Source organism: Andrena cerasifolii, chromosome 9, assembly GCF_050908995.1.
Source record: "Andrena cerasifolii isolate SP2316 chromosome 9, iyAndCera1_principal, whole genome shotgun sequence".
Classification (NCBI taxonomy): domain Eukaryota; kingdom Metazoa; phylum Arthropoda; class Insecta; order Hymenoptera; family Andrenidae; genus Andrena; species Andrena cerasifolii.
In genome coordinates, this window is record NC_135126.1 from 14,233,274 (window position 1) to 14,254,472 (window position 21,199).

At 37.7% G+C, this 21,199-nt stretch overlaps 2 protein-coding genes across 2 annotated transcripts; one reads left to right on the top strand and one right to left on the bottom strand.

The window, feature by feature from the left end:
* Positions 1 to 2,417: 2,417 nt before the first annotated feature.
* Positions 2,418 to 5,002, bottom strand: Cpr21 (cuticular protein 21). Its single transcript, XM_076819499.1, has 2 exons — positions 4,892 to 5,002; positions 2,418 to 2,958 (listed from the first exon to the last, which is right to left on the bottom strand). Exons 1-2 carry the CDS (start codon positions 5,000 to 5,002, stop codon positions 2,569 to 2,571), a joined length of 501 nt encoding a protein of 166 aa, XP_076675614.1. The 3' UTR covers positions 2,418 to 2,568.
* A 13,972-nt stretch (positions 5,003 to 18,974) lies between these two features.
* On the top strand, positions 18,975 to 21,105 carry Cpr18 (cuticular protein 18). The gene is made up of 2 exons (XM_076819314.1): positions 18,975 to 19,108; positions 20,475 to 21,105. Exons 1-2 carry the CDS (start codon positions 19,097 to 19,099, stop codon positions 20,856 to 20,858), a joined length of 396 nt encoding a protein of 131 aa, XP_076675429.1. The 5' UTR covers positions 18,975 to 19,096; the 3' UTR covers positions 20,859 to 21,105.
* The last annotated feature ends 94 nt before the right edge of the window (positions 21,106 to 21,199 follow it).

A 21,199-nucleotide genomic window follows, 5' to 3' on the forward strand; every position in this document is an offset into this window, starting at 1 on the left:
ATCCAGCGGATATCTTTCGCTCGGTACTGCACTTATTAAACGGCGAACTTTGGGATAGGGAAGGATGTAAGTGCGCGTAATATCGCCACTGGTAATATCTCGCGGAAAAAGTGCTGACATGGGCTGGTAATGAACTGAATTAGTAATGCTAGGAATGTGTAGGGAGACGTTGGTAGAGCAAGTGGTCTAAATAGGGGCTGCCACTTTTATTTCAAGATCTTTGCCACCCTGTTGAAGATTTTTATGATCCGACACTTGAATCTGTATGTGCAATATTTTTACTGTATTATACGGAGGTGAAGTAAGGTGAAAAAAATAATGTTTGCTTCGAATTCTATATTTATAATAACAGTACGAATCTTCGGGTTTGAAGGTGGGGCTTAAATATGGGCTACTATTAAAATAATCTAAAGAACAGGGAAAACTGCATATTTTCAGATTGAATCTTTTTAAAACATCTCCGAAGTGCTAATAAAAATAAACTTGGTGATGGTGTAATTACAGTAGTCGGAGATGCATATGTCCTTGGACATGGTGTGCCCACATGTAACAGTGAAAACAATTCACCAAAAATTCTCCCTCTGTGTCTTTACAGAAAAGTCTTCTGCGAGACAAGCAACTCGCATCCTCGTCATCTGGGTGCCCCCTCTGATGACTTTCAGCGCCGCTGAAATCGTCATCTGCTTTGTGGCCCGTATTTAGACCGCTTGCTCATAGACGCTTAGAGCAGTGAAAGTCATTACTACGCGATGCTATTCGTTATAAATAAATGCTCATAGCAAACTTACTCTTAGTTCACCAGATTATTGTTAAAAAATAAAACAATCATACCTGTAAAACCTTTCAGATTCCTTCGTTCGCTCTTTTGCGACGTTTTCCAACACACGTTAACCAAACAAATATAAGCCATTATCTGTTTCCCACAGCTCCTTTTCTTTCTCACAAGGGAAGATCCCGAACCCGAAAATTCACAAAATTCTGAAACTTTGTGAATATGCAGGTGATTTCCTCCTGATTACAACGCAATTTTTCTTTGCCGCCCAAATCCACTCGAGGGGGGTGAAATTAACCCCTGAAAATTCAGCTACTTTCCGATTTATGAGAAGGTAAGTTTAAAAATTCTATGAATGCATGAATATTTTCTGGGAGTATCTAATTAATGGCGTGCTTAAGGGTAATACCTATGCAGCCCTTTTTGCCGAAAATGGAGCAATTTCTTTTTCAATTAATTACGCATAAATAAATTGCAGCTGAGACTTGTTCTTTGGCACAATGTTTATTGTCATCATAAGCTTAAAAAAAAAAACAGCTTAAAAACACGATAATCGCCAAATTAGTGGGATAAGATTAAAAAGAACTCTTAAAAAATAATCTGGCCTCTTCCGCTGTCCCAATTCCTTCTCCGAGTTTCACGCGCCGGAGCAAACCGTGCGTGCCCTATTAATTATGATTTTGGTGAGTAACGCGTGTCGCGCGAAGCGTACAGGACTTTTGTGCAAACTCACTTTTTTCCGCTTACGTGCGATACCTCACTGTCACTTTCCATGTAATGCCTGACAGGTCCGAACTGATGTTGGTCAATGGTTAATGACGTCATAATTCTTGTACGCTGAACACGTCCGTAAAATGTAGCCATATATCTCACTTGGGTACTCGGTTTCCTTCATATTCTCTTCGTTTTTCTCCCTCTTTTTTCGTCGTTTCTCGACCACGAGGTCTAATTCTGATGACTGCGGTTTCGAACGGAGACAACGAGACAGTGCTGTATGCTGAATTAGGATGCGCGAGAAGGCCATTTGCTTCGACAGAATCGGAGGGGCGTGAGTCACTTCGGAACACCATTAATGTTAAATTAGATTAAATTACTGGGAACTCCAGTATGCGAATTATTTATTAAGTAGACATGATCGTTTAGATAAGGGAATTTTTAAATGGTAAAGCTCTCACTTCCCTCGCGCAGATTACTCTATACTTCAGAAAGAATAATACAAGTTGGAATACCAAAAATGGAAAGTAATATGAGTGTAATGCTGCCGTGTTAATTAGAAACGGCGTGGATCTATCTGCTTAAGGTGGTTCTGAGATAAATGACTTTTAGTGTTTTGTGTTATGTCATCAGCGTTTTATACAAATATATAATTCGGGCAGGGGAAACACTACTGAGCTTCCCAAGATGGATAATGGCAAAATGAGGGAGCAAAGATTCAAGGTACACAAGCTTAACTTATAATACGTACATATTTATTGCACATCCGAAATCAACGTTCAATACCAACCTTCAGTTACCAGGCAATATTACAAATGTATGTACAAGCTTACACTGCTTCGTCATCATAAACACAACTACCAAGTAGCTATGTTATAGCTGCTACACGGTTATGGCTCAGTGCCGTTGTAAATTATTCGAGTGGCGACGGTAAATGTACAGAAACACGTATATTCTATGATATCCTTAAACAGAAACTGTGTCGCGATGGGTCGCATGGCGTGCAAGGAACTCAAAGGACCCACCGTCGCGTCAATTATGTCCTATCCCTAACTGCTTGATGCCCAGCCACGGTTTGTGCCTCAGTGGGCATTGTCCTGCTGGGGGTGCGCAGCGATGTACTCCAGTGCCCTCAGGATCCCGGCGGGGATGGGGTGCGGTGTGGGGAGGTGCTCGCCCTTCGGCTGGAAGCCATTCTCGTCAGCGACGTAACTCAGCGCTACGGGGGATGATCCCTCGGCGACGGAGTAACTGTAGGATCCTTGAACAGCGATCACAGCGCTCGTCTCGTTCAGCTTCTTCAGCTGGCCGTGCTCCTCTGCCTTTATCCCGTTCCCAGTCTCGTAGCTGAAGACGTACGAGCCGTCCGGATTGGGCCCGTCCGCGGTGTACGCGACGATAGGTACCGGCGTGGAGTTGTCCACCGGCGCGGCGTACGCCGACACCGCGAGCAGGGCGAAGAGGGCGCAAGTCTGAAGCAGAAGTTTCTTTTACAAGGACACGCTCCCAAACCGAGCATTCTGACTTTAATGACGGCTCAGGTGTATTGGAGTATGCAAGGAGCAATTTTTTTTTGCCGCAATTTATTCACTTTGAATGGGGTGAAATCAACCCTTAAAGTTATAGCGGTTTTTCCAGGCTGACGTAAGAAAATACTTTCAGTGTGATAAAACTTATTTAATTGGCGATGAGATTCTACGTGATATCCTACGTACTTGAAAGAATTTAATGCTTTAGACACGAAATGAACGCAGCTTCGCTTAATTGGATTTGCTGACAAACTTGTGTCAGACGACAAATGATGTGGCATCGATAAATCTGTATTCGGTATTTTTATGGTTAATATTTGCACCCTTTTTTTCTAAAATACTTGGAGATTAGTATCAGAAGGTAATGGTTTTATTATCTGAAAATTCGCTTATTCGCAGATTCGCGTCCTCTGATTAATTTGGATAATCGAGGTTCTACTGTACCTACACGTGTTACTTGTTTCGATTTTAGACGATAACAAGATTATAAACTAATTTAAATCGCATTCTGCAGTGCATGGAAATGAAACTATGGCGCAGAATGGACCGTGCATCCTATGGTCAAACTATTCGTCGTTCAAGGGTTAAGCAAATTCTGTTCAGAATTGAGTTTCAATTGAAAGCGGAAACAAGTCTATTATATCGGTATTGTACAATTTCGTTACAAAACAGAAAGTTGTAGGTAATTAATTTGATCCATTTTCAAGTGTTATTAAAGAGAATGAAGAAAGTATAGCGAACATATGTGTACCTTTAAATTTGTTCAGTGAATATATTTGAGATACTACTTGTGAGTGATAAAAGTGTCTCGTGTGAAACAGGCCGAATATAGGAAGTCCTGATTGGGATAGCTCGTATGCAGAGAGAGAGAGAGAGAGAGAGAGAGAGAGAGGGGGGGGGATACTTATATAGCGAGAGAGTGCTGTACTATGATCTGCAGAAACTAATGATCCTACCAATTTTCGATGGTATTGCGAAATTGTAGAAGAATAGTGTATAATAAAGGACATTTCCCACGAGACACTTCTGCAGCTGCGAGCTGATAGTGAATATCAGCCTGATACTTAGCAGAGGTGGCCCTAGAGCTGGGAAATGTCCATATTTGTCAAAAATACCTCGTTAAACCAAGAAATCGTCGTGTCTCTAAAAAGTAAACTGTGAACAAAATATCGTGAGAGGAAGAACAAATTTTCTAAGCAATTGATAGCTTATTGACTGAGAATCAGAACTAAGGTAGGTATGCTCAGATGCTTTGGAAGACACGCGTAAAAAATCGGTGACATTTTGGTACACGTTAATCTTTCTTTGTAATCTGTTAACATGAGATAGCGGATTAGACCTAAAATTGTTTCGAGATCCTTGGAAATGAATTTCTCCAAGATTTCTGACGATTTATGCAAAATTCCAGTATGTACTTTATGCAGGAATATTTATTAAACTTTATTAGTGACAAATACGAAATAACATTGAGTCTCTAAATTTATAGATGATAATAGTTCAAAGCAGGTGATTAAAATGAATGATTATGTGTTAACAGCATTCCATGATAACAGAGACATTACATAATACTATAAAACAGTGAATTTAGAAGAACTGTTAAGTTAAAGCAATTTACATAGACCGCTCAACACATAGAAAATCAATTTTCCACGAATCTTCGATCAGCACCACAAAAATATTTCAGACGAATGAGTAAAATCATATAATGTTAAAATTTATCATAAAATTGCACTCCATTTTAATAAATTGCAACCACAAACGTATTTACAAAAAAAAAGAATTTGCAGCGCAAAATGCTGACGAGCTTTCAAAAAATTGTTAATGTGCAGCGTGAATGATTCTTTTGTAAAAATGCTTGATCCTCTGCGAGACTCACCAAAGTGTTCATGATGATCAGAGTTGTTTTCTGGTTGTAAAGACCAAGTCTAACGGGCGGGTTTATATAGCGCTGCCGAAACCTTGCGAGGTGCGAGGACCTCCCTCTCATTGATAGATTTCTGGCCCAGGCTTAGACGTTGGTAAATATTACGAAATTGTATGGAGGGTCTAATAGAGGGGCACGCAGAGCACTGACCACAGTACAGACGCGCGACGTCTCGTCAACGTATAGCACAGTATCTCCGCGATATGTTCATGAGGTTTCTTGGAAAAAAGTACGCATTTGCATCGCCTAGAAAGTCTGCGGTTAATGAAAGTTCCAGCAACCTTGTTATGTGAGTATAATCGAAACGATCTAATCAAAAGTCATCTAAAAGTCTATGTATATTTGAAAATATATTTAGAATCCTTGCAAAGTCTGCGGAGACGTTCCTTCCATCAGCTTCGCCGGAGAAGTATTAAGAGGCTACTTTAGCTTCTACTCTGTAAATGGGTGTTGCAAAAGAAGAAACATTTTTCGAGAAGTAGTTATAATTATTGTAATTCTAATTTTCACGATTGTAGATTTTTTCATTTTCAATGATAGTTTTCTAAGTTAGTGCTTTCGAGAAGGATCCTTTAGTTCCTGTAGCTTCGTTTTAAATGATTTATTCTATAAGATGAGCAGAAATATTAATACGCATTACATATGAAGACTTTTGGAATTCAACTGTATTTGAAAGCTGTTAATTTGCATATTTGTTAATCTTATATCATATATTTTGTATACTACTTGAAATTGCAAAAACAATTGCCGATAGAGGAATTAAAGCTACAAATATCGAAGGAGTAATAAAATGCAAACTAACAAGTGAGAACATATAAATGTCTCTTTTAAAAAAAATCTGACGCACACCACTTCTCTCTACCACTGTTAAGTGAAATTACCACCAAATTCAAATTATTTCGACTTGAAGTACCATTTTCATCTATTTTCTTCTATTATAATGACCCAATTGCTGTAAAACCATTTTTGAATTTTGCAAAGAAATCTGCTGTCCAAGTATATGGTCAAGTAAAATTTTGAGTTTAAAAGAGGGAAATGGTGAGTCAGATAACGTATCGTAGGTACTTTTAAATGCATCTCGAGGTGCGCAGCAGAATGTCAGGCGAACTCGCGAAAGGCCTGCCGAATATGGAATTCATTTTCGGTGCTTCCATTGACCCGGTGATCCCTTTGCGCGAATTTTCGTATTTCGCGTGTGTTATAAATTCAGCCCTGTAACGAATCTCCGGAGCCTTGGGCGGAGGCACGCGAACCGAATACATAAGTTAATCTATCTCCACAGCGCGGGAGGCTGACTGCCAAATTTCTTCTTACAAGAAGAATGCACCGGCCGCCTGGTAATTTTTATGCGCGCGGGGCAGTGTCGCTTTTAACCGGCCGCGAAGTTGAAAGCGACGTGGACTCTCTTTCAATTTCGTTTTCTGTTTGAAGAGATCTGTCTTTTGTTTGCATTCTGTTTCGCGCTGCTTTGAGGGACCGTGAAAATTAATAACATTCACGTGTCAATAAATTGTTGAATAATGCATCGAACGGGCAATTTTATCGTGTCTCTTTACTGTTCACACGTTAAAGTGAATCATGCATTTTTATTTCTCCGCTGGTTTTCGTACTTGACTGTTTTACGTTTTATATTGGTTCATTTGGGCTGCGAAAAATATTTCTGAAGTATAATCGCGGAAATTTAAACGGAGGTAGCGGATTATAACTTTATTTCAGTCATATTGAGGTGTTGTTACTATCAGTTACGATTCATTCGATCATCACTGTCATATTTATCGAATAATATAGTACCTTCGCAAATTGCAGCGCAATGAAATGTTGGGACCTACTACTTGACGATGAGAAAAATAATTTCTTTGGTGCGTCTTTAATTTAGTGATTATCATTGAATATATTATCATATCACTACATCGTTTAAGGGAATACTGCATCCTTTAGGAAATAAAATTTACTTTTAGATAACAAAGTTCGTAACGCTACATAGTGAAAAGTAATGAATATATTTTGTAACTAAAATTTGATTTTTTTTTCGTTTTCAATATAAAAAAGTAAAACTTCCGTTTAGATTTTAATACGTTTTACATCCATTCTTGCTGTGCCCAATGCTTTTAATAATTATGAGAGATATCGTATATAATTTTTCACCTACACAGTAGTGGAATATCTGATATGGGGCTGAAGGTATTAACAAATTGTTCTTACGAAAGTTGTTTGATATGGAGGGGGACATTATCTGGTATAGACAGTTTCCTTGCAGCTGAAGAAATGGAAGATTTCAGGGTCAACTTAATTTTTTTAAATGGAATGCTATATGCTTTTATTCATAATATGATTGCGTTTGTTGCATGCTGCGACGAATGCAACGATGTACAAGACTAGGTCGTTTCGTTCTATGGAAGGTCGTAAAATCGTGAGGCCTCGAGGCGTCAGATCAACGCATGTTGCACGCTTTCGGCCAGCGAAACTCTACGTACTTGACCGTGCTAATAATCGCCGAAAGCATGCGATATGCGTTCGCTTCATTCCCGGGGCCTCGCGGTTTTACGACCTTCCATAGAACGGAATGATTTAGTGTTGCACATCGTTGAACTTATCTTAACAAGTTATATCATGTTCTGAATAAAAAAATATAACGTTCAGCTTACAGCAATTAAGTTCACCTTGAAATCTCACCCATTTCTCCACCTGCAGACAAGCTATCTATATAGCATAATGTCTCTATCTATATCAAATAACTTTCGTAAGAACACTTTTTTAATACGAGACATTCAACCGCTGTGAATTAAAACAGACACACTGTATATGCGAGTATTCAGAACCACCTACTACGCAAAGAAGATAATAACTTTTGGAGATACAGGTCCCACCGATTTGGATGAATTTTTTGACACCTTGACTTTAACGACTCCCCAGTGCCGTCTGCAATGATCAATTATAAAACAAAAAAATATATTTCTATAATCTAAGACATCCTTAATACAATGCAAGAAGTCCCATTAAATTATGTACAGTAGTTTTCCTTTAATTAATTCCTAAATATCACCTATTTTTTGGGGCTCTTGACCGAAACCTCCCCTTAAATGAATTCATAAAAGTATACATGAATTTTAAAAATCTTTCCCTCAAACGTACCCTTACTTTGAGTACTTACATACGAAGATTTTATTAAGATAATCAAGAAGTGCTCTGTCGCGACGAGAAACACAAAATAATTGAATTCGTTAAGAATTCTCGTTTATCTCGGATCTGCAACCTGCCTTCGCAAGTGATGCAATAGAATTCCGAGGATTAATTATCAGTTAGCTGAAACAGACGCAGAAAGAAATAGTTATCTTCCTCGTACAAGCTAAAACGACAGAAATACGTCATTCTTTCTCTCGTTTGAATTATTTTTCTCTAACGCAACACGAATCAGGAGACAACTTGTGGCCCCTCAAAAATTTCTTCAAACATCAAAATTTTAATTAATGCCCATAAAAATGTCTGTCCTTAATCCAGCAATAAATTCATTTGTGGGACAAAAGGAAGAGGAATAATTCAAACTACCTCTCGCGCATATAAAAGCAAAGTGTCCTTACAACCCGCGACCATCGGATTTCATTTTCTAAGGTTACGTGAAAACGACAGCCTGTCGAGTCGGTAGACATAAGAGGCGATGTTTAAGCACGTACAAAAGGCAATAGGTCATCGCCTCTGGTCCTGCGCCTAAATGCTGCTGTCTGACGCTTTTAGATATTTTGATTGATGGATTTATTAGTGGAGGTTGCGATTTAGTATTTTGAAATCTGTGAAACTTCTTTTCATGAAAGCTGATGATATTCGAATTTCATCAGAAATTTACCAATTAGCTTCTTCTATTTGCAATTATTTAATCAAAGTTTCCTGCTTCTTCTCTATCTTCTGAGACGCGGTGAATGGTCCAAGACTGCTGGGAAACATCCTTATGAGTCACCTACCAGTTTCTTCGCACGATTCTTCGCCAATCTTCGCTTTACCGTCGGTAAGACAGAATGTTGAATATGGTTGCAATACATAAGGGGACTTTTGGAAAATTGAATGAATTTAGGGGTACTCTTACTTTTTTGTACCGCGAGAACAGAATTTCTAGGACAGAAATATTTCTTGCGTCGATTTCAATGCTTTCATATGCATTGTCTGTGGATTATATCAGTATCGCATAAATAATAAACAATTAGTAATATCATTGAAAAAAAGGAAAGTGAATTTGTAATGGATATGTAACAGAAATGATAGAGTACATATTGCGCAAGTTATTTTGAGTAAAGAATGTATTGGAAATAATTGTTTGAAACACAATTATTTAGTATTTAGCTTGCAATCTTCTTCCGATATTATTATCTACAATAAATGCTCGAAATGTGCTGATAGAAAATGAAACAGTAAATGGGACATTTCGTACCTACGTCATTTTTTGAAAGAAAAAAGAAAGAAACGATAGTAAGTTCCAGATATGCTCTTTGATAGCTTTTATTTCAAACTGGCATACAATTCTTCACATTTGCTGTAGTTTCACCAAATTGTAATGTACGACTAAATAATTACAGAAAAAATCCTACTTCTTATTATTTTATGGTCGTGTAAATGTGCGAGGTGTTTACAGGCACTTACATCCTACAGGATGACTTGATAAAAGTACACAGTGAATAAGAAAAGTGGTGTAATCATACAACGAATGATTCATAAAAATTTGATTTCACACTGTGATCGAAAAACATCCTCAGCAGTTTCATCTATTTTTTAAACATTGCTACGATTACAGCATATTATAGCTTTTATCTGAGCTTCGCCCCGTGCAAAGAAGTATATTCAAAACAATAGTCGTGCCGCATTGCCCAGAAAAAGGAAGAGCATGAATGTGAAAGTTATTCTCGAAGAACTCTCCATACGTTCTGATTTATATAATACATTTCTGGTTGCAGCTACTATAGTAATTCATCTTGCAGATGTTTTTAGATTTGCTCTCCCATTTCGGGTGCTCGAGCAATCCTATTTCGATATTTAGCTACGGTAGCAAGTGAAAATCAGCCAGTCTCTATGAAATGTCTATTGACGTTTAGGCATCTGGCTTTGAATGGACGATAATGCAAAGCAGTTTACTGAATTAAATATTGAGCTTCTATGCTGACACCGTGGAATATGTGTATACCTATTTGCAATTTGAATGCACACAATTTTCAATAATGATGTTTGAATGCCATTAAAGCTTAATGAAAATTATCTAGCACAATTGCTGTTAGTCGTGTTATTATTTACCAAGTATTCATGCCTATACTATTTACAGGACGCTATTAACACTAATAATAAACGGAAATTGATATTAACGTTGCCTATTGACAGTTATCATTTGTATCCGTATCTATATGTTATTTTATGGTGTTAGGCAACATTTACGTCGCTAACAGGTTATTCAAATGTTTGAGTTTCTCCGATTGTCTAGAATATTTCATTTTTGCTTTTGATTGCTTATAATCTTCCAATTATTAAGTAATTTAAAATGCACGCTCCATTCATTTTATACTTATGCATAGAATTTATATTGCTGAACGAAAGACGACATTGGAAATGGTCAGATAACCCAAGAAAGAATAGTAACCCTTTTTTAACTCGTAAAGATTTACATAATTGTGAAATCATTTCAATTTAATTAATGTAAAAATTAGTGATTCTTGGGGTTTTTTAGTTTACGAAATGGTCCATATCGTACGTTTTTGAAAATAATGTGAATATGACATTAGAAGTTTTGGAAATACAATAGGGTAAATACTTCCTACATAATTTTCGGAATACCTGCTAGATTTCATGATCATTACCATACTTCAGTTCTACATATTGTACTTCCCGCCAGAAGTTCATCTAATTGCGTTGAATTTACATAAAAGACAAGGATTTCATCCTTTTAATTTAACTTGGATGTACAAATTTGTTGCTTACAATTTCCTCTTTGCGATATGGAAAAACGAACACATATTTTATTAAGCTTCACTGCACAGCATTGTTATAATTTTTTAATTGCTTTTTTTTGAGAAAAGTATTATAATTTCTGAGTTATTGAACATTATTAGTGTAAATTCATATAATATACTACGTCATAAGCAAAACCTTCTGCTTTTTATTCAATTAAATATAGATGAAATTCTACCTTTAAAAAATGTGGTCCATCACTCCCCGATTTACCCTACAAGGAGCACGTGATTTTTGCAATTTTTATAATTATTGACACAAACGAAGAAATTAACACAAAGAGAATTAAAATACAAAGAAAAGAGTTTTAAAAATACTATGTTCATTAAGCAATAATTTTTTATACATCAGATTCCGAAATTATATTTTGCATTATTAAATTATAGAGAAACCATGATACAACGATATGTATAAATATGCAAGTGAATAAGTTAATTTAAATAAACGATTAATCAAAGTACTGTTTGCACCAGTTCTAGATGCAAGTCTAATAATTGATGGTAATAATTACAGCGATCATGAAGATTCTCCAACTAATTTTTCAAATTCTTTCTTTTTTATTTATTTTGCCACAAAATACAAAGTTAAACGTATAGTGTCTATAGTGATCGCAAGAAAAAGAGTTCTATAATAAGCGACAACGCGGTGCACCCTGAAAACATGAATTTTAAAATTCTCCAAGTGGCGTGTTCACCTTCTCCTTATTGTAAAAACAGTTTACAACAGCTTTTATCTCGATATTAATAATTTCGTGACTTTTAAGTTCTTTTACGAGGCAGTGGCGATAATAAGCGTTAAATTACTTCGATACGAAAAAGAAATCATGAGGGTGTCCCATTTAAGGCATAAGTGAACGGAACCTAATTTATATTGTTGTAATATCAAATGAGAAACCTTTAAAAGAGCTCCACCTACGATTCTCACTTTTTTACTAACGAAGCATATGAATTTTTCAACGTCCACTATAAAAGCAAATCGAAATAATGAGAGATTGTCAATTCTTTCATTATTGAAACGGTGAATATAAAAAGAGTGTCCCAAGTAAGTACGTATCGCTGCAAAATTTCAAAATTCCCTTTTTAGTTTCTAGAATTATTTTTTCGACAAAAATTAATAGGTATATCTTTCTTATCTACAGTTTCATTTTTTTTCGAAAAATATGAAGGTTGCTTTAGCACAAGATGAAGATTTAGTGTTCTGAGTGGACTTATATCTTCTTCTATGCAAGATTTTTCACGAAAGGGAGGGGAACTCAGAGGGTATGTACAAAGTAAAAATCCAAATATAAAGAAGAACCAGGGCTGATAATTAAATGAGGACCAATTTAGGAAATAGAATATGTATATTTCAATATGTTTAAACAAATTTAATGAAATGTGGTATACGTATTCTTAGTGACATTATCTATATGCAAAGTAAATATATATATATAGACATTTAAAAAAAATTGCTCTTGAAAATTCCGGAAATGCTTTATACATGGTTAGAAGGTGATTTCAACTGGGCGCATATATTCCCAGTAAAAAATTCTTGAAACTGATGCAACCCTTAAATATCAAAATGATCTATTCGGAAACAAAACATCATTTAAAGAAAAACAAATCAATTTGTCAATTTCAACTCAGTTCCTCCAAAAATGTGCTAATACATTATTTTCTACGAATACTATTCTGTAGGTACATACAGTTCTAGTATATTTTGCAATGCCTTCAATTAAACCCAAAAATGATGTCTGGAGAAACAAGGCTTCACGAAAAACAACAGCAATACAATAATTTCAATTCACTGCGTCCAAAAATCCATTGATGCATAAATGTTGCGCAAGCATTATCCTAGCAAGAGTCCAGTCGCCCATGCAAATAAGCGCGCCTTCAACTAAACGTCAAAATCGCTCGTTCGGAGACAAAGCTCCATGTATAAAAAAAAGAAAAGGACCAATTCACCGGTTTCAATTCACTTTCTCCAGCAAAAGTCAGCGTGCCCTCGGTTAAAAGTCCCCGGCGCGTCCGTACACCCCGTGTAATCCGTATCGAAGAATTAAGTGAGCCGGTGAAAATTGATAACGAAATCGGGGGTCACAATTCTTCGCGCTCATTAAGCCACGATAAAAAGGGGGTCACGCTGGCCGAAGCGTGGATCTGCGAAATACAGGTGATAAATTATCATAACCCGTCGCAAGCGTTTCTTTAATCGCCGGGCCACGCAACGCTCGTTGAAGTAACTTGAGGGAGTCAGTCGGCTCATCTACTCTGTGAAAGTAAAAATACCGTGTGTGCGCGTGTGTATAGTATTCAGGTTAGCCAGATGACTGTGCGCCACCGCGCGCGCTACGAATTATGGCGTGTCGTCTTATCCTGAACCAGAGCCGGGCGAATTTTGCTGCGGACCAAATTAACGAATAAAGACTCTCGGTAAGTCTGAGTTGGACAACCAGACTTTAGTAAGTGCATCGGCGCAGCTCTAAACCAATGACAGTTTCATCAAATCTAAGAATTATTGAGTATTATTCGACTGTCATCCGAGTATAGTCTGTATTGGGAAATACTGTGAGAGCGTCATAAAGTAAGCTCTGTAATCGGGTGAATCGCGTTACAGGACAGGTGTCACACAAGTATTGAAATAGTGCAATAATGTTTCGTCATTAAATAGTCTGTTAAATTTTACAAAATCGATCATCAAACAGTCGAAATTCCCAATACTGACAATTACACGTGACAGCTAATCCGATTGGACTGCTTTAATTTTCGCCACCAGATTGCGGAGCCGAAATAAGAAAACGCCAGTAGCTAAAATATGATCTGACTATATTTTTCTATTTCGGATGCACGATTATAATTTTCAAAAGTATCTCTTAATATATGATGCTATAATAATATTTACATTCCATGTACGAAATGAAGTAATATTTTAAATAACGTTGTCGCAAAAATGCCAGTCCATGTGTTAGGTACACGAGTACCACCTCGGCTGGCCGAAAGAAAGAACCGACGTGCAGTTGGAGGAACCCGAAGGCGTTTCAAGTATCGGGACCCATAAATTCTGCCGATAATGGCACCCATACTTATTGGTACCTATAATCGACTGTTCAGTTCCGGGATACGCTGGCACCCACTTCTTTCAATAATTCTGTAATTCGGTCGATATAAATCGTGTCGCGAAAGTTATTTATTCCTCTTGTTTATCGTAATTATACGTTCGTTAAGCATGCAACAAGTAAAGTTCCCTTCATCGTGATACATTGTAATTAATTCGCGTTATTAATAATGAATCGATGTTAACATGGGGTGACCCATAGTTTCGTGAAGTATGCGCTATTGTTTTATATAGTTCAACGCGACGTAAAGAATATCCAAAATTCTTGTGAAATTTATTTTAAGGACGTTGCTTGTAAGAATAATTATGAAGACAGTTTAATTGAAAATCTGAATGAATCGAGTTTCTCAATTTTTCTCTGTATTCTTTAAAGCACACGAGTGCAAAATCAAAATAGTATCTCGAAACGAAAAATATATGACTTATGCAACCACTCGAGTTCACCTTCTATTTATAGGGACTTTGTTAAGATGTCCTTTCGGTAGGAGATAATTTATGTAATATTTAATATTCCACCGTGGCCTGCGCCGGCCACATTATTTTCGTCTAGAATAAATAATTCTGTACAGTTAGAAAACAAAGATGACTTGAAGACCATTTTCCAAAATTATTTAAATCGCTCTCGATGGCTATATCCTGCAAGATTAACTTTTTCATTTAACTCGTGCGTTATCTCTTACATTACTGTGTAAAGATAAGGGAATAGGGACGAAAAGTAAAGCTCGTTCAACGGTACCATTAATTTTTTATATGCCTGCGGAATAGGTACTTCAGAACATTCAAAGTTTCGTCACTTCCTTCGAAACAAGTTTGTATATCAAAATCAGAATAGCTCCACCTTTCCGACAATTCATTCATTAAATGATAAAACCTGTGTTGCAGCAGGTGCAAGGTAAAAATTTATATCTCTCGTATTTAAGTTATTTCTGAAACACTGTGCATGCATAGAAAACAGTAGATACAGGCTTAATCAAATTCTGATATACATTTATTATTTCTAGTGCCATATTTGGAATTTACTATCCCCACTGCACTCGTGTAGATTATTAAATAACACATCAAACATTTCTGAAAGTCCATTCGAAAGGCCATATATCCTGGACAGCTTTAGATGCCTTATCGTTAATGTAACAAGAATACAGAAGTTCTCAATTCAGCAGCGATTAGGTCCTCGTCTGCCGCCCGAACACTGGCCAATTAATTTAGAATATCGGGGGCCCACGTGTCCGCCTTGTTCGATTTCGTTGCGAAACAAATTACACTAAGAAGAATATCAACGTTTTATGAAGTGAGGATGTCTAACATAGTCTCACGGTTATGCAGATTTCGACCTTCGTTCTTACCTTTCGTTTCACGTCTAAACGATTTTGAAGATAGTTATAGGGATCATAAAGTCCTATCGAGACGATCTGCCGTGATGGTGGCAATAAATATTCCCCGGGTGCCGTACTTTGCTCCCTATGGGCACTCTAAGTATATTTTTCTCGTCGAGGTGCGTCGCGAGTAATTGTGGCGATAGGAAGCCAGACATCAGGATGACGAAATTACATCACCGTATCATTGGCCTTGAAAATGACCTCCAGACTTATGGTTCTTAAATAGTTGCCCAAATTTTCTAATTGTATCCACGGGATGACACTTTTTTAGAAGTTATCGCTGCAATAAATTTCTTCATTGCGCCCATGGTTCGGAATATATTTTAGACGAGCTTGTTCTTGCCAACTTAATTATTTCCGATTGTGGTAAACCATTTTAAGAGTCTGATTAGTAAAATGCTAATACTAATACTACTGCGCGAACAGCACGGAGCTTTCTAATATTTAAAATATCGCTGCTCAATTACTATCTCGGGATATATTTAAATAGCCATCGACGAGCTAGATTTAATTGATTCGCGATATGATCCCGGTTTTAATTTTGTATTTAATGAACATTATTAAATGTACTGTCCATGAATCATTGATTATTTCAGGCAGACTATATTCCTTCAAAGTAATTTGTAATTTCGAAAGTGTCTCTCACGTGTCAGTGACACTGTTGACTTCATTATTATTCGTGCTACTGTTATTACAGTGAAACGTTATGTGCAAGCATAATCTCTAACTGTAAATATTCTCATCTGATTGTGAGGTCTTAATGGGACATTTGCGCAAATTTCCTTCGTGTTTTTTGTTCCGTCTACAAATTGCTCCGCGTTTTAATGTTATACGCTATTTTATTCCGCTACAACGGCATAGGTGAAGGACAATTTTTAATTTTTGTCTTATGTGGCTTTTTTTTAATTTAAATAAACGAGTCATTTTCCCTGAATCACTTTATTATCTAATTCTTAATCAAACTATTCTTATCCTATTTTGTATATATTTTGTAAGTTTATATTTAGGACTCAATTTTAATCTACTTTTGTATTTAGTACAGTTATCTTCAGTAAGAAATAATTTTGGTTATTCTATGAAGTAATCTCGATTAATATATTCTGAAATAATTGGTAACAACTCCCTTAATTAACTTGTTTAGTTTCGATGTCAGATAATGCTGCACTTTCTAAATAATTTTCCCAATTAATCAAATAATTCGATACTTGGAATATTAATTTTTTTTGCTATTTAAAATAATTCCTGTCCATGTCTGTCTATGGACAATATACATATGCTAGGCGCCTATGAATGGTTGTAGCATGTAAAGTTATGCTTAAAGTTCTTCTTCCAGGTATTTTTCCCAAGATTCCGTGGGAAGTTCAGCAGGTTCTTGCGTGGTCGAAGGTTAAAAGCCAATCCAGGACTAGCCTGAAGCGATTTTGGTAAAACTGAAAATCTCCTCAGTGGAAGAATATAATTACCTGTTTAGTGATTGTCTAACACGTTACAACACTTGTGAGAACACGAAAGCCCCTGTCCATTCGAAGCATCACAGTTTTTTTTTTATTTGTAATAAGAAATAGGAATTCTGTAAATCTGCTGTAAGATAAATTCATTAAAACGAAGCTTGTTATTTTACATGTTCCACGTGAATATAAAACATTTCTTAAATGTTGCTTAAAACGTTCCTTACACGTTTCTTAAAAATTTGGGCATACCAGATTTCTGCAATTAAAAATGTGTTGGTCTAATGAAAGAAATACAAAGAGGATATAATGACATACATTTTTAGTAAAATTAGATAAATCATGATTTATAAAATTATCCTGGATACGTTTTGAAATTTAAAAAAATTTTAATTCGTCAAAAATCTGTCGAGTACGAAGATGGGAGAATAATTTCTTCCTGCAATTAGTTTTCCTAAAAATAAATTTAAATACGTATGCACAGTGAGCTATATAAATTCAAGGAAGTTGTATTGGGAAAAGGAATTATAATGAAATTTTACAGACATTTAAAACCTATTAAACTGAACATAAACAATTTAAGAAAATGTAAATAGAGATAAACTCAGGAAAGAAATCCAATAATATTTCAATAAAGAATGTTGAGAAGTATGATGAAGTCTGACGAGACAAAAGAAATCTTTAAACAAAACTTTCATGTTTTATTATTAAACGATTTTATTCAGCTTCGACCCTCGGTTTGTTTGTTTGCATGTATGGTTCAAAACTGGCAACTCAAATTTAACCAACTTCCAACTATCCAATTGTCTTAAAACTTTGCAGGTGTGCGTATTTTGGATGACAATGCAATATTAAAAAAAAATCACCCCGAGGAGCTGGAAAAGTTACCCAGTCATCATGTACGAATAGTAAAACTAAAACTTGAAAGGCGTTCGTAGTATACCACCATCGAAATTGTGGTACAAGAAAAGAATTATTTTTTAGTGCATTTTAATTTAGTTTTTTGTGCATTTTTAATAAAATCGTTTAACATAAATTTTTTTATACATTTTTTTCAACTGTATTTCATACAAACCTTAGATTTTATTTTAACATCACAACTGTAAGTACTTTGCTCAGTACAGTTTGTCCTCTGCATAAAAATACCTGATGCAACATCGCCCATACATTCATATCAGGCTTCTTATTAAGTCAGCTTAAAAAATGTACAAAAACAGAAATTTAAATTCCGATTGAAAATCAGGGTCGATAGCGTTTACGAATAGCAATCGCGCGAATACATAAACATACCAACCCTTTTTTCTCGACACTTCTGCCCGGCAGTGACTAATACGCATAAAATTTACAAACATTTAAATCCTCAAATATGCGAATAATTAAACAACTGAAAACACTTATGTCTGCAGCATCTTAAAAATGAAACCGTCTAGTAACGATCCTCTTTTCCTTCGCGCCGCCTCCAAACCGCGCGCGTTCCGATACGTACTCGCCAAAGGTGCAAGAGAACCGCGAAGCTCGTATGTTACAGCACTTACAAGCGTTTTACAGCTCTTCATTTTTCACGTGCCAGGGCCTTGCGAAATCGAAGGTACGATAAAATACGGATCCTCCAGCATTAATGCCTTAAAAACACCGAAACCCAACGCGCGCAGATCTGTTACGTAACGCGAGGCAAGTGTTTATACATATCGGCCGCTGCACCTGCAGGATCCCTTTGGTAGTAAATAAAGACAAACTCGTGCGATCCTGCGAAGTTCACGGTAGCAAGTAGTCCTCTTTTATTTTACCACTGTGTCATTTTAATTACGTACCGCGAGTAGGATCTCTTTCGCAAGGTTCGCTTAGCCTCTGACCGGAACTAAAGTCTCATTCGGAACGAATGGTTCTTCCTGAAGAGCGCAGACCACACAGGCCCCCTGCCCCTTGCATCTGAATCGAGAAGGAGTCGGGAGACTGCAACAGGTAGAGGCGTAGCCACGGCGTTACCGATCCACGCACCACCGCTGTGTTGTCATCCTGGGCCCACGTCTCTGGAACATCTGTAAAATTTGAAGGTGTTCCGCCCAGAGTGGGGGAGAAAGGGGATGGAGGGGGATTAAATAAGGCAGTCTTGCCAGAAATTCGTCGAATGTTCCGGTGATGGATATATAAGGCGATCCTCTGCACGATATTCCGAGTCAGTTCAGTGAGAAGCTACTGCGCGGAGGATCCGAGCTTCCTTTTAACAGAAAACCGAAAGAGTCAAGCGAGACTTCATCATGAGCCGACTGGTGAGTTCGAGAACAACGTCAGCGGGCTGTAATTAATTGGTGCACGCGTGGGTGGTCGCTAGGGAATTCGGGGGTCTGCGTTACGCCACGTCGATGTTCATCGCGACGTTGCGTAATTAAAGCGGGGCCGCTCGAAGATCCTCGAGTGGACCAAGAGTGTCCCTTCGAAAATTTCGGGGAGGCAACGAACGCAAGGTGTCGCTTGCTCTTGGAACTTTTCGCCCAGACCAGGTGACGTAAGTCTTCTGGGAAAGTGCCCATCTGCCACTTTGTTATGTCAGCTTTCGGTAAATGCTTGATACAGTGAAATGTTAGGTGGCGGGATTTTGTAACTTTCCCCATGTAGATTGTGTTATTTTAAATAGTTGAAATCGAATGGCCAATTGTAATACCAAGCATCATGCGACATGTCGACCAAGTTTCTTTTTAAAGGTGGCAATCGAGTATTTCTCATTACGCAGTCGATAGTCGGCGAAAATTTGTGGAACTCGTTGGAGAATACTAATTTTATAGTTTAGGGTATCTAGATATAAAACGCTTAAGATATTCTGTCGAATAAAAGCGTTTAAAACTATCGTCAGAGTCGGACTATTTCTTATTATGTCCTGGTGGTGCATTTTTCGCTTCCTTTTCCAAGACTGAATTTATTCTAGTAGTACTCAAACGGGTAGGGGACTATTTCAGCTTCAACAAATCGATTTTTTTATTGATTCTGAAAGTCTTTTCTCACAAACGTGCCCACGATAGATTGTGAAAAGCATGACTATAATGATCATTTGATATCAAAGTAATTTAGAGTCAAAGAAACTAACGATTTTACGTATCCAATTGCCCACTACCCCCTTAAATACGTCAGGCGTTAATACATAGGAAATTTTGGCTTGCCCCTTATCTTCTAATGTGTCAAAATGTATTCGCAATAAAATTATAATATAGTAGTAACATTATAATTTGAATAACAGTAAGATAGACTACTGTACAAATATATCATCATATTCAGTTTAAAATCTAAAACCCATACACTCAATTCACATAAATCACCTGTTGAATACTTTCACTGCCTAACAAAGAACTATGCACTCGAGTCCCCTCAACTTTCATTTCGTATTTAAACAATTCCAAATCTTCTGCCAAACCCTGAAACCAGTATCTAACACTTACCCTCTCAAATAAACCCCCGCCATCCTTTCCACCCTACTGAACTCCCACTACACCCGTTGCTCCAAAAACGCCACAGTGCCCTCATGTGTGTGGCAACAACACACAATTTGGAAACTCCATTAACATCGTTTGCCACTAGATCGACGTCCCTAAGTATCCATCCAAGGGATCGAGCCACCCATAAACAGTCTGCAAACGTTTACAGGTAATCGTCCTGTGCGCCCTGGTCGCTGTGGCAACCGCCGCCCCCCTGGTCCCCCTAGAGGCGCCAGTCCCCATTTTGAGGCAGAACTCAGAGGGTCCAAATCCCGATGGAAGCTACAACTACAGCTACGAAACGGCGAACGGCATCCAGGCACAGGAAGTCGGATACCTCAAGAACGCAGGGTCGACGGCTGAGGCGCAGGAGGCTCAGGGCAGCTACGCCTACACCGCGCCCAACGGCGAGGTCGTGCAGGTGACCTACGTCGCCAACGAGAACGGTTTCCAACCCCAGGGCAGCCACATCCCTCAAATCCCGCCCCAGATCCTCAGGGCCCTCGAATACATTGCCGCTCATCCCGAGGAGAACAACATCGACGCCCAATGAAGAGAGAACGAGGCAGGGTGAATCTGGACGCGCCAAGGGAATGATCGGTCTCAGAGTTCCTCGACGACGGTGACGGCAGAGCGGGCAGAGTCAATGTCGAGGGTGGGTGAAGCTCGTCGTTCTACCTCGATTCAGACTGCTGTCGATTCACAGGCAACAACCCGCCGGAGCTTTAGGACACGATTCTTCTACTTGTGATGGATGCTTGAGTTTATAAACGTCCATGCGTATCCGTTTACTGTTTTTATACGTTTCGCGACTTTGTAAGAGCCTGCTGAGGGGATTTGTAAATAAACTGTATATTTACACTTTTGCCACGATTTCTTTAGCGACCCATGACC

Coding starts and splice junctions, on each gene's coding strand:
- Cpr21 (XM_076819499.1), bottom strand. CDS start 5,002: ATGAGAGGGAGGTCCTCGCACCTCGCAAGGTTTCGGCAGCGCTATATA. Junction 2,959..4,891: donor TGATCATCATGAACACTTTG/GTGAGTCTCGCA, acceptor CTTCTGCTTCAG/ACTTGCGCCCTCTTCGCCCT.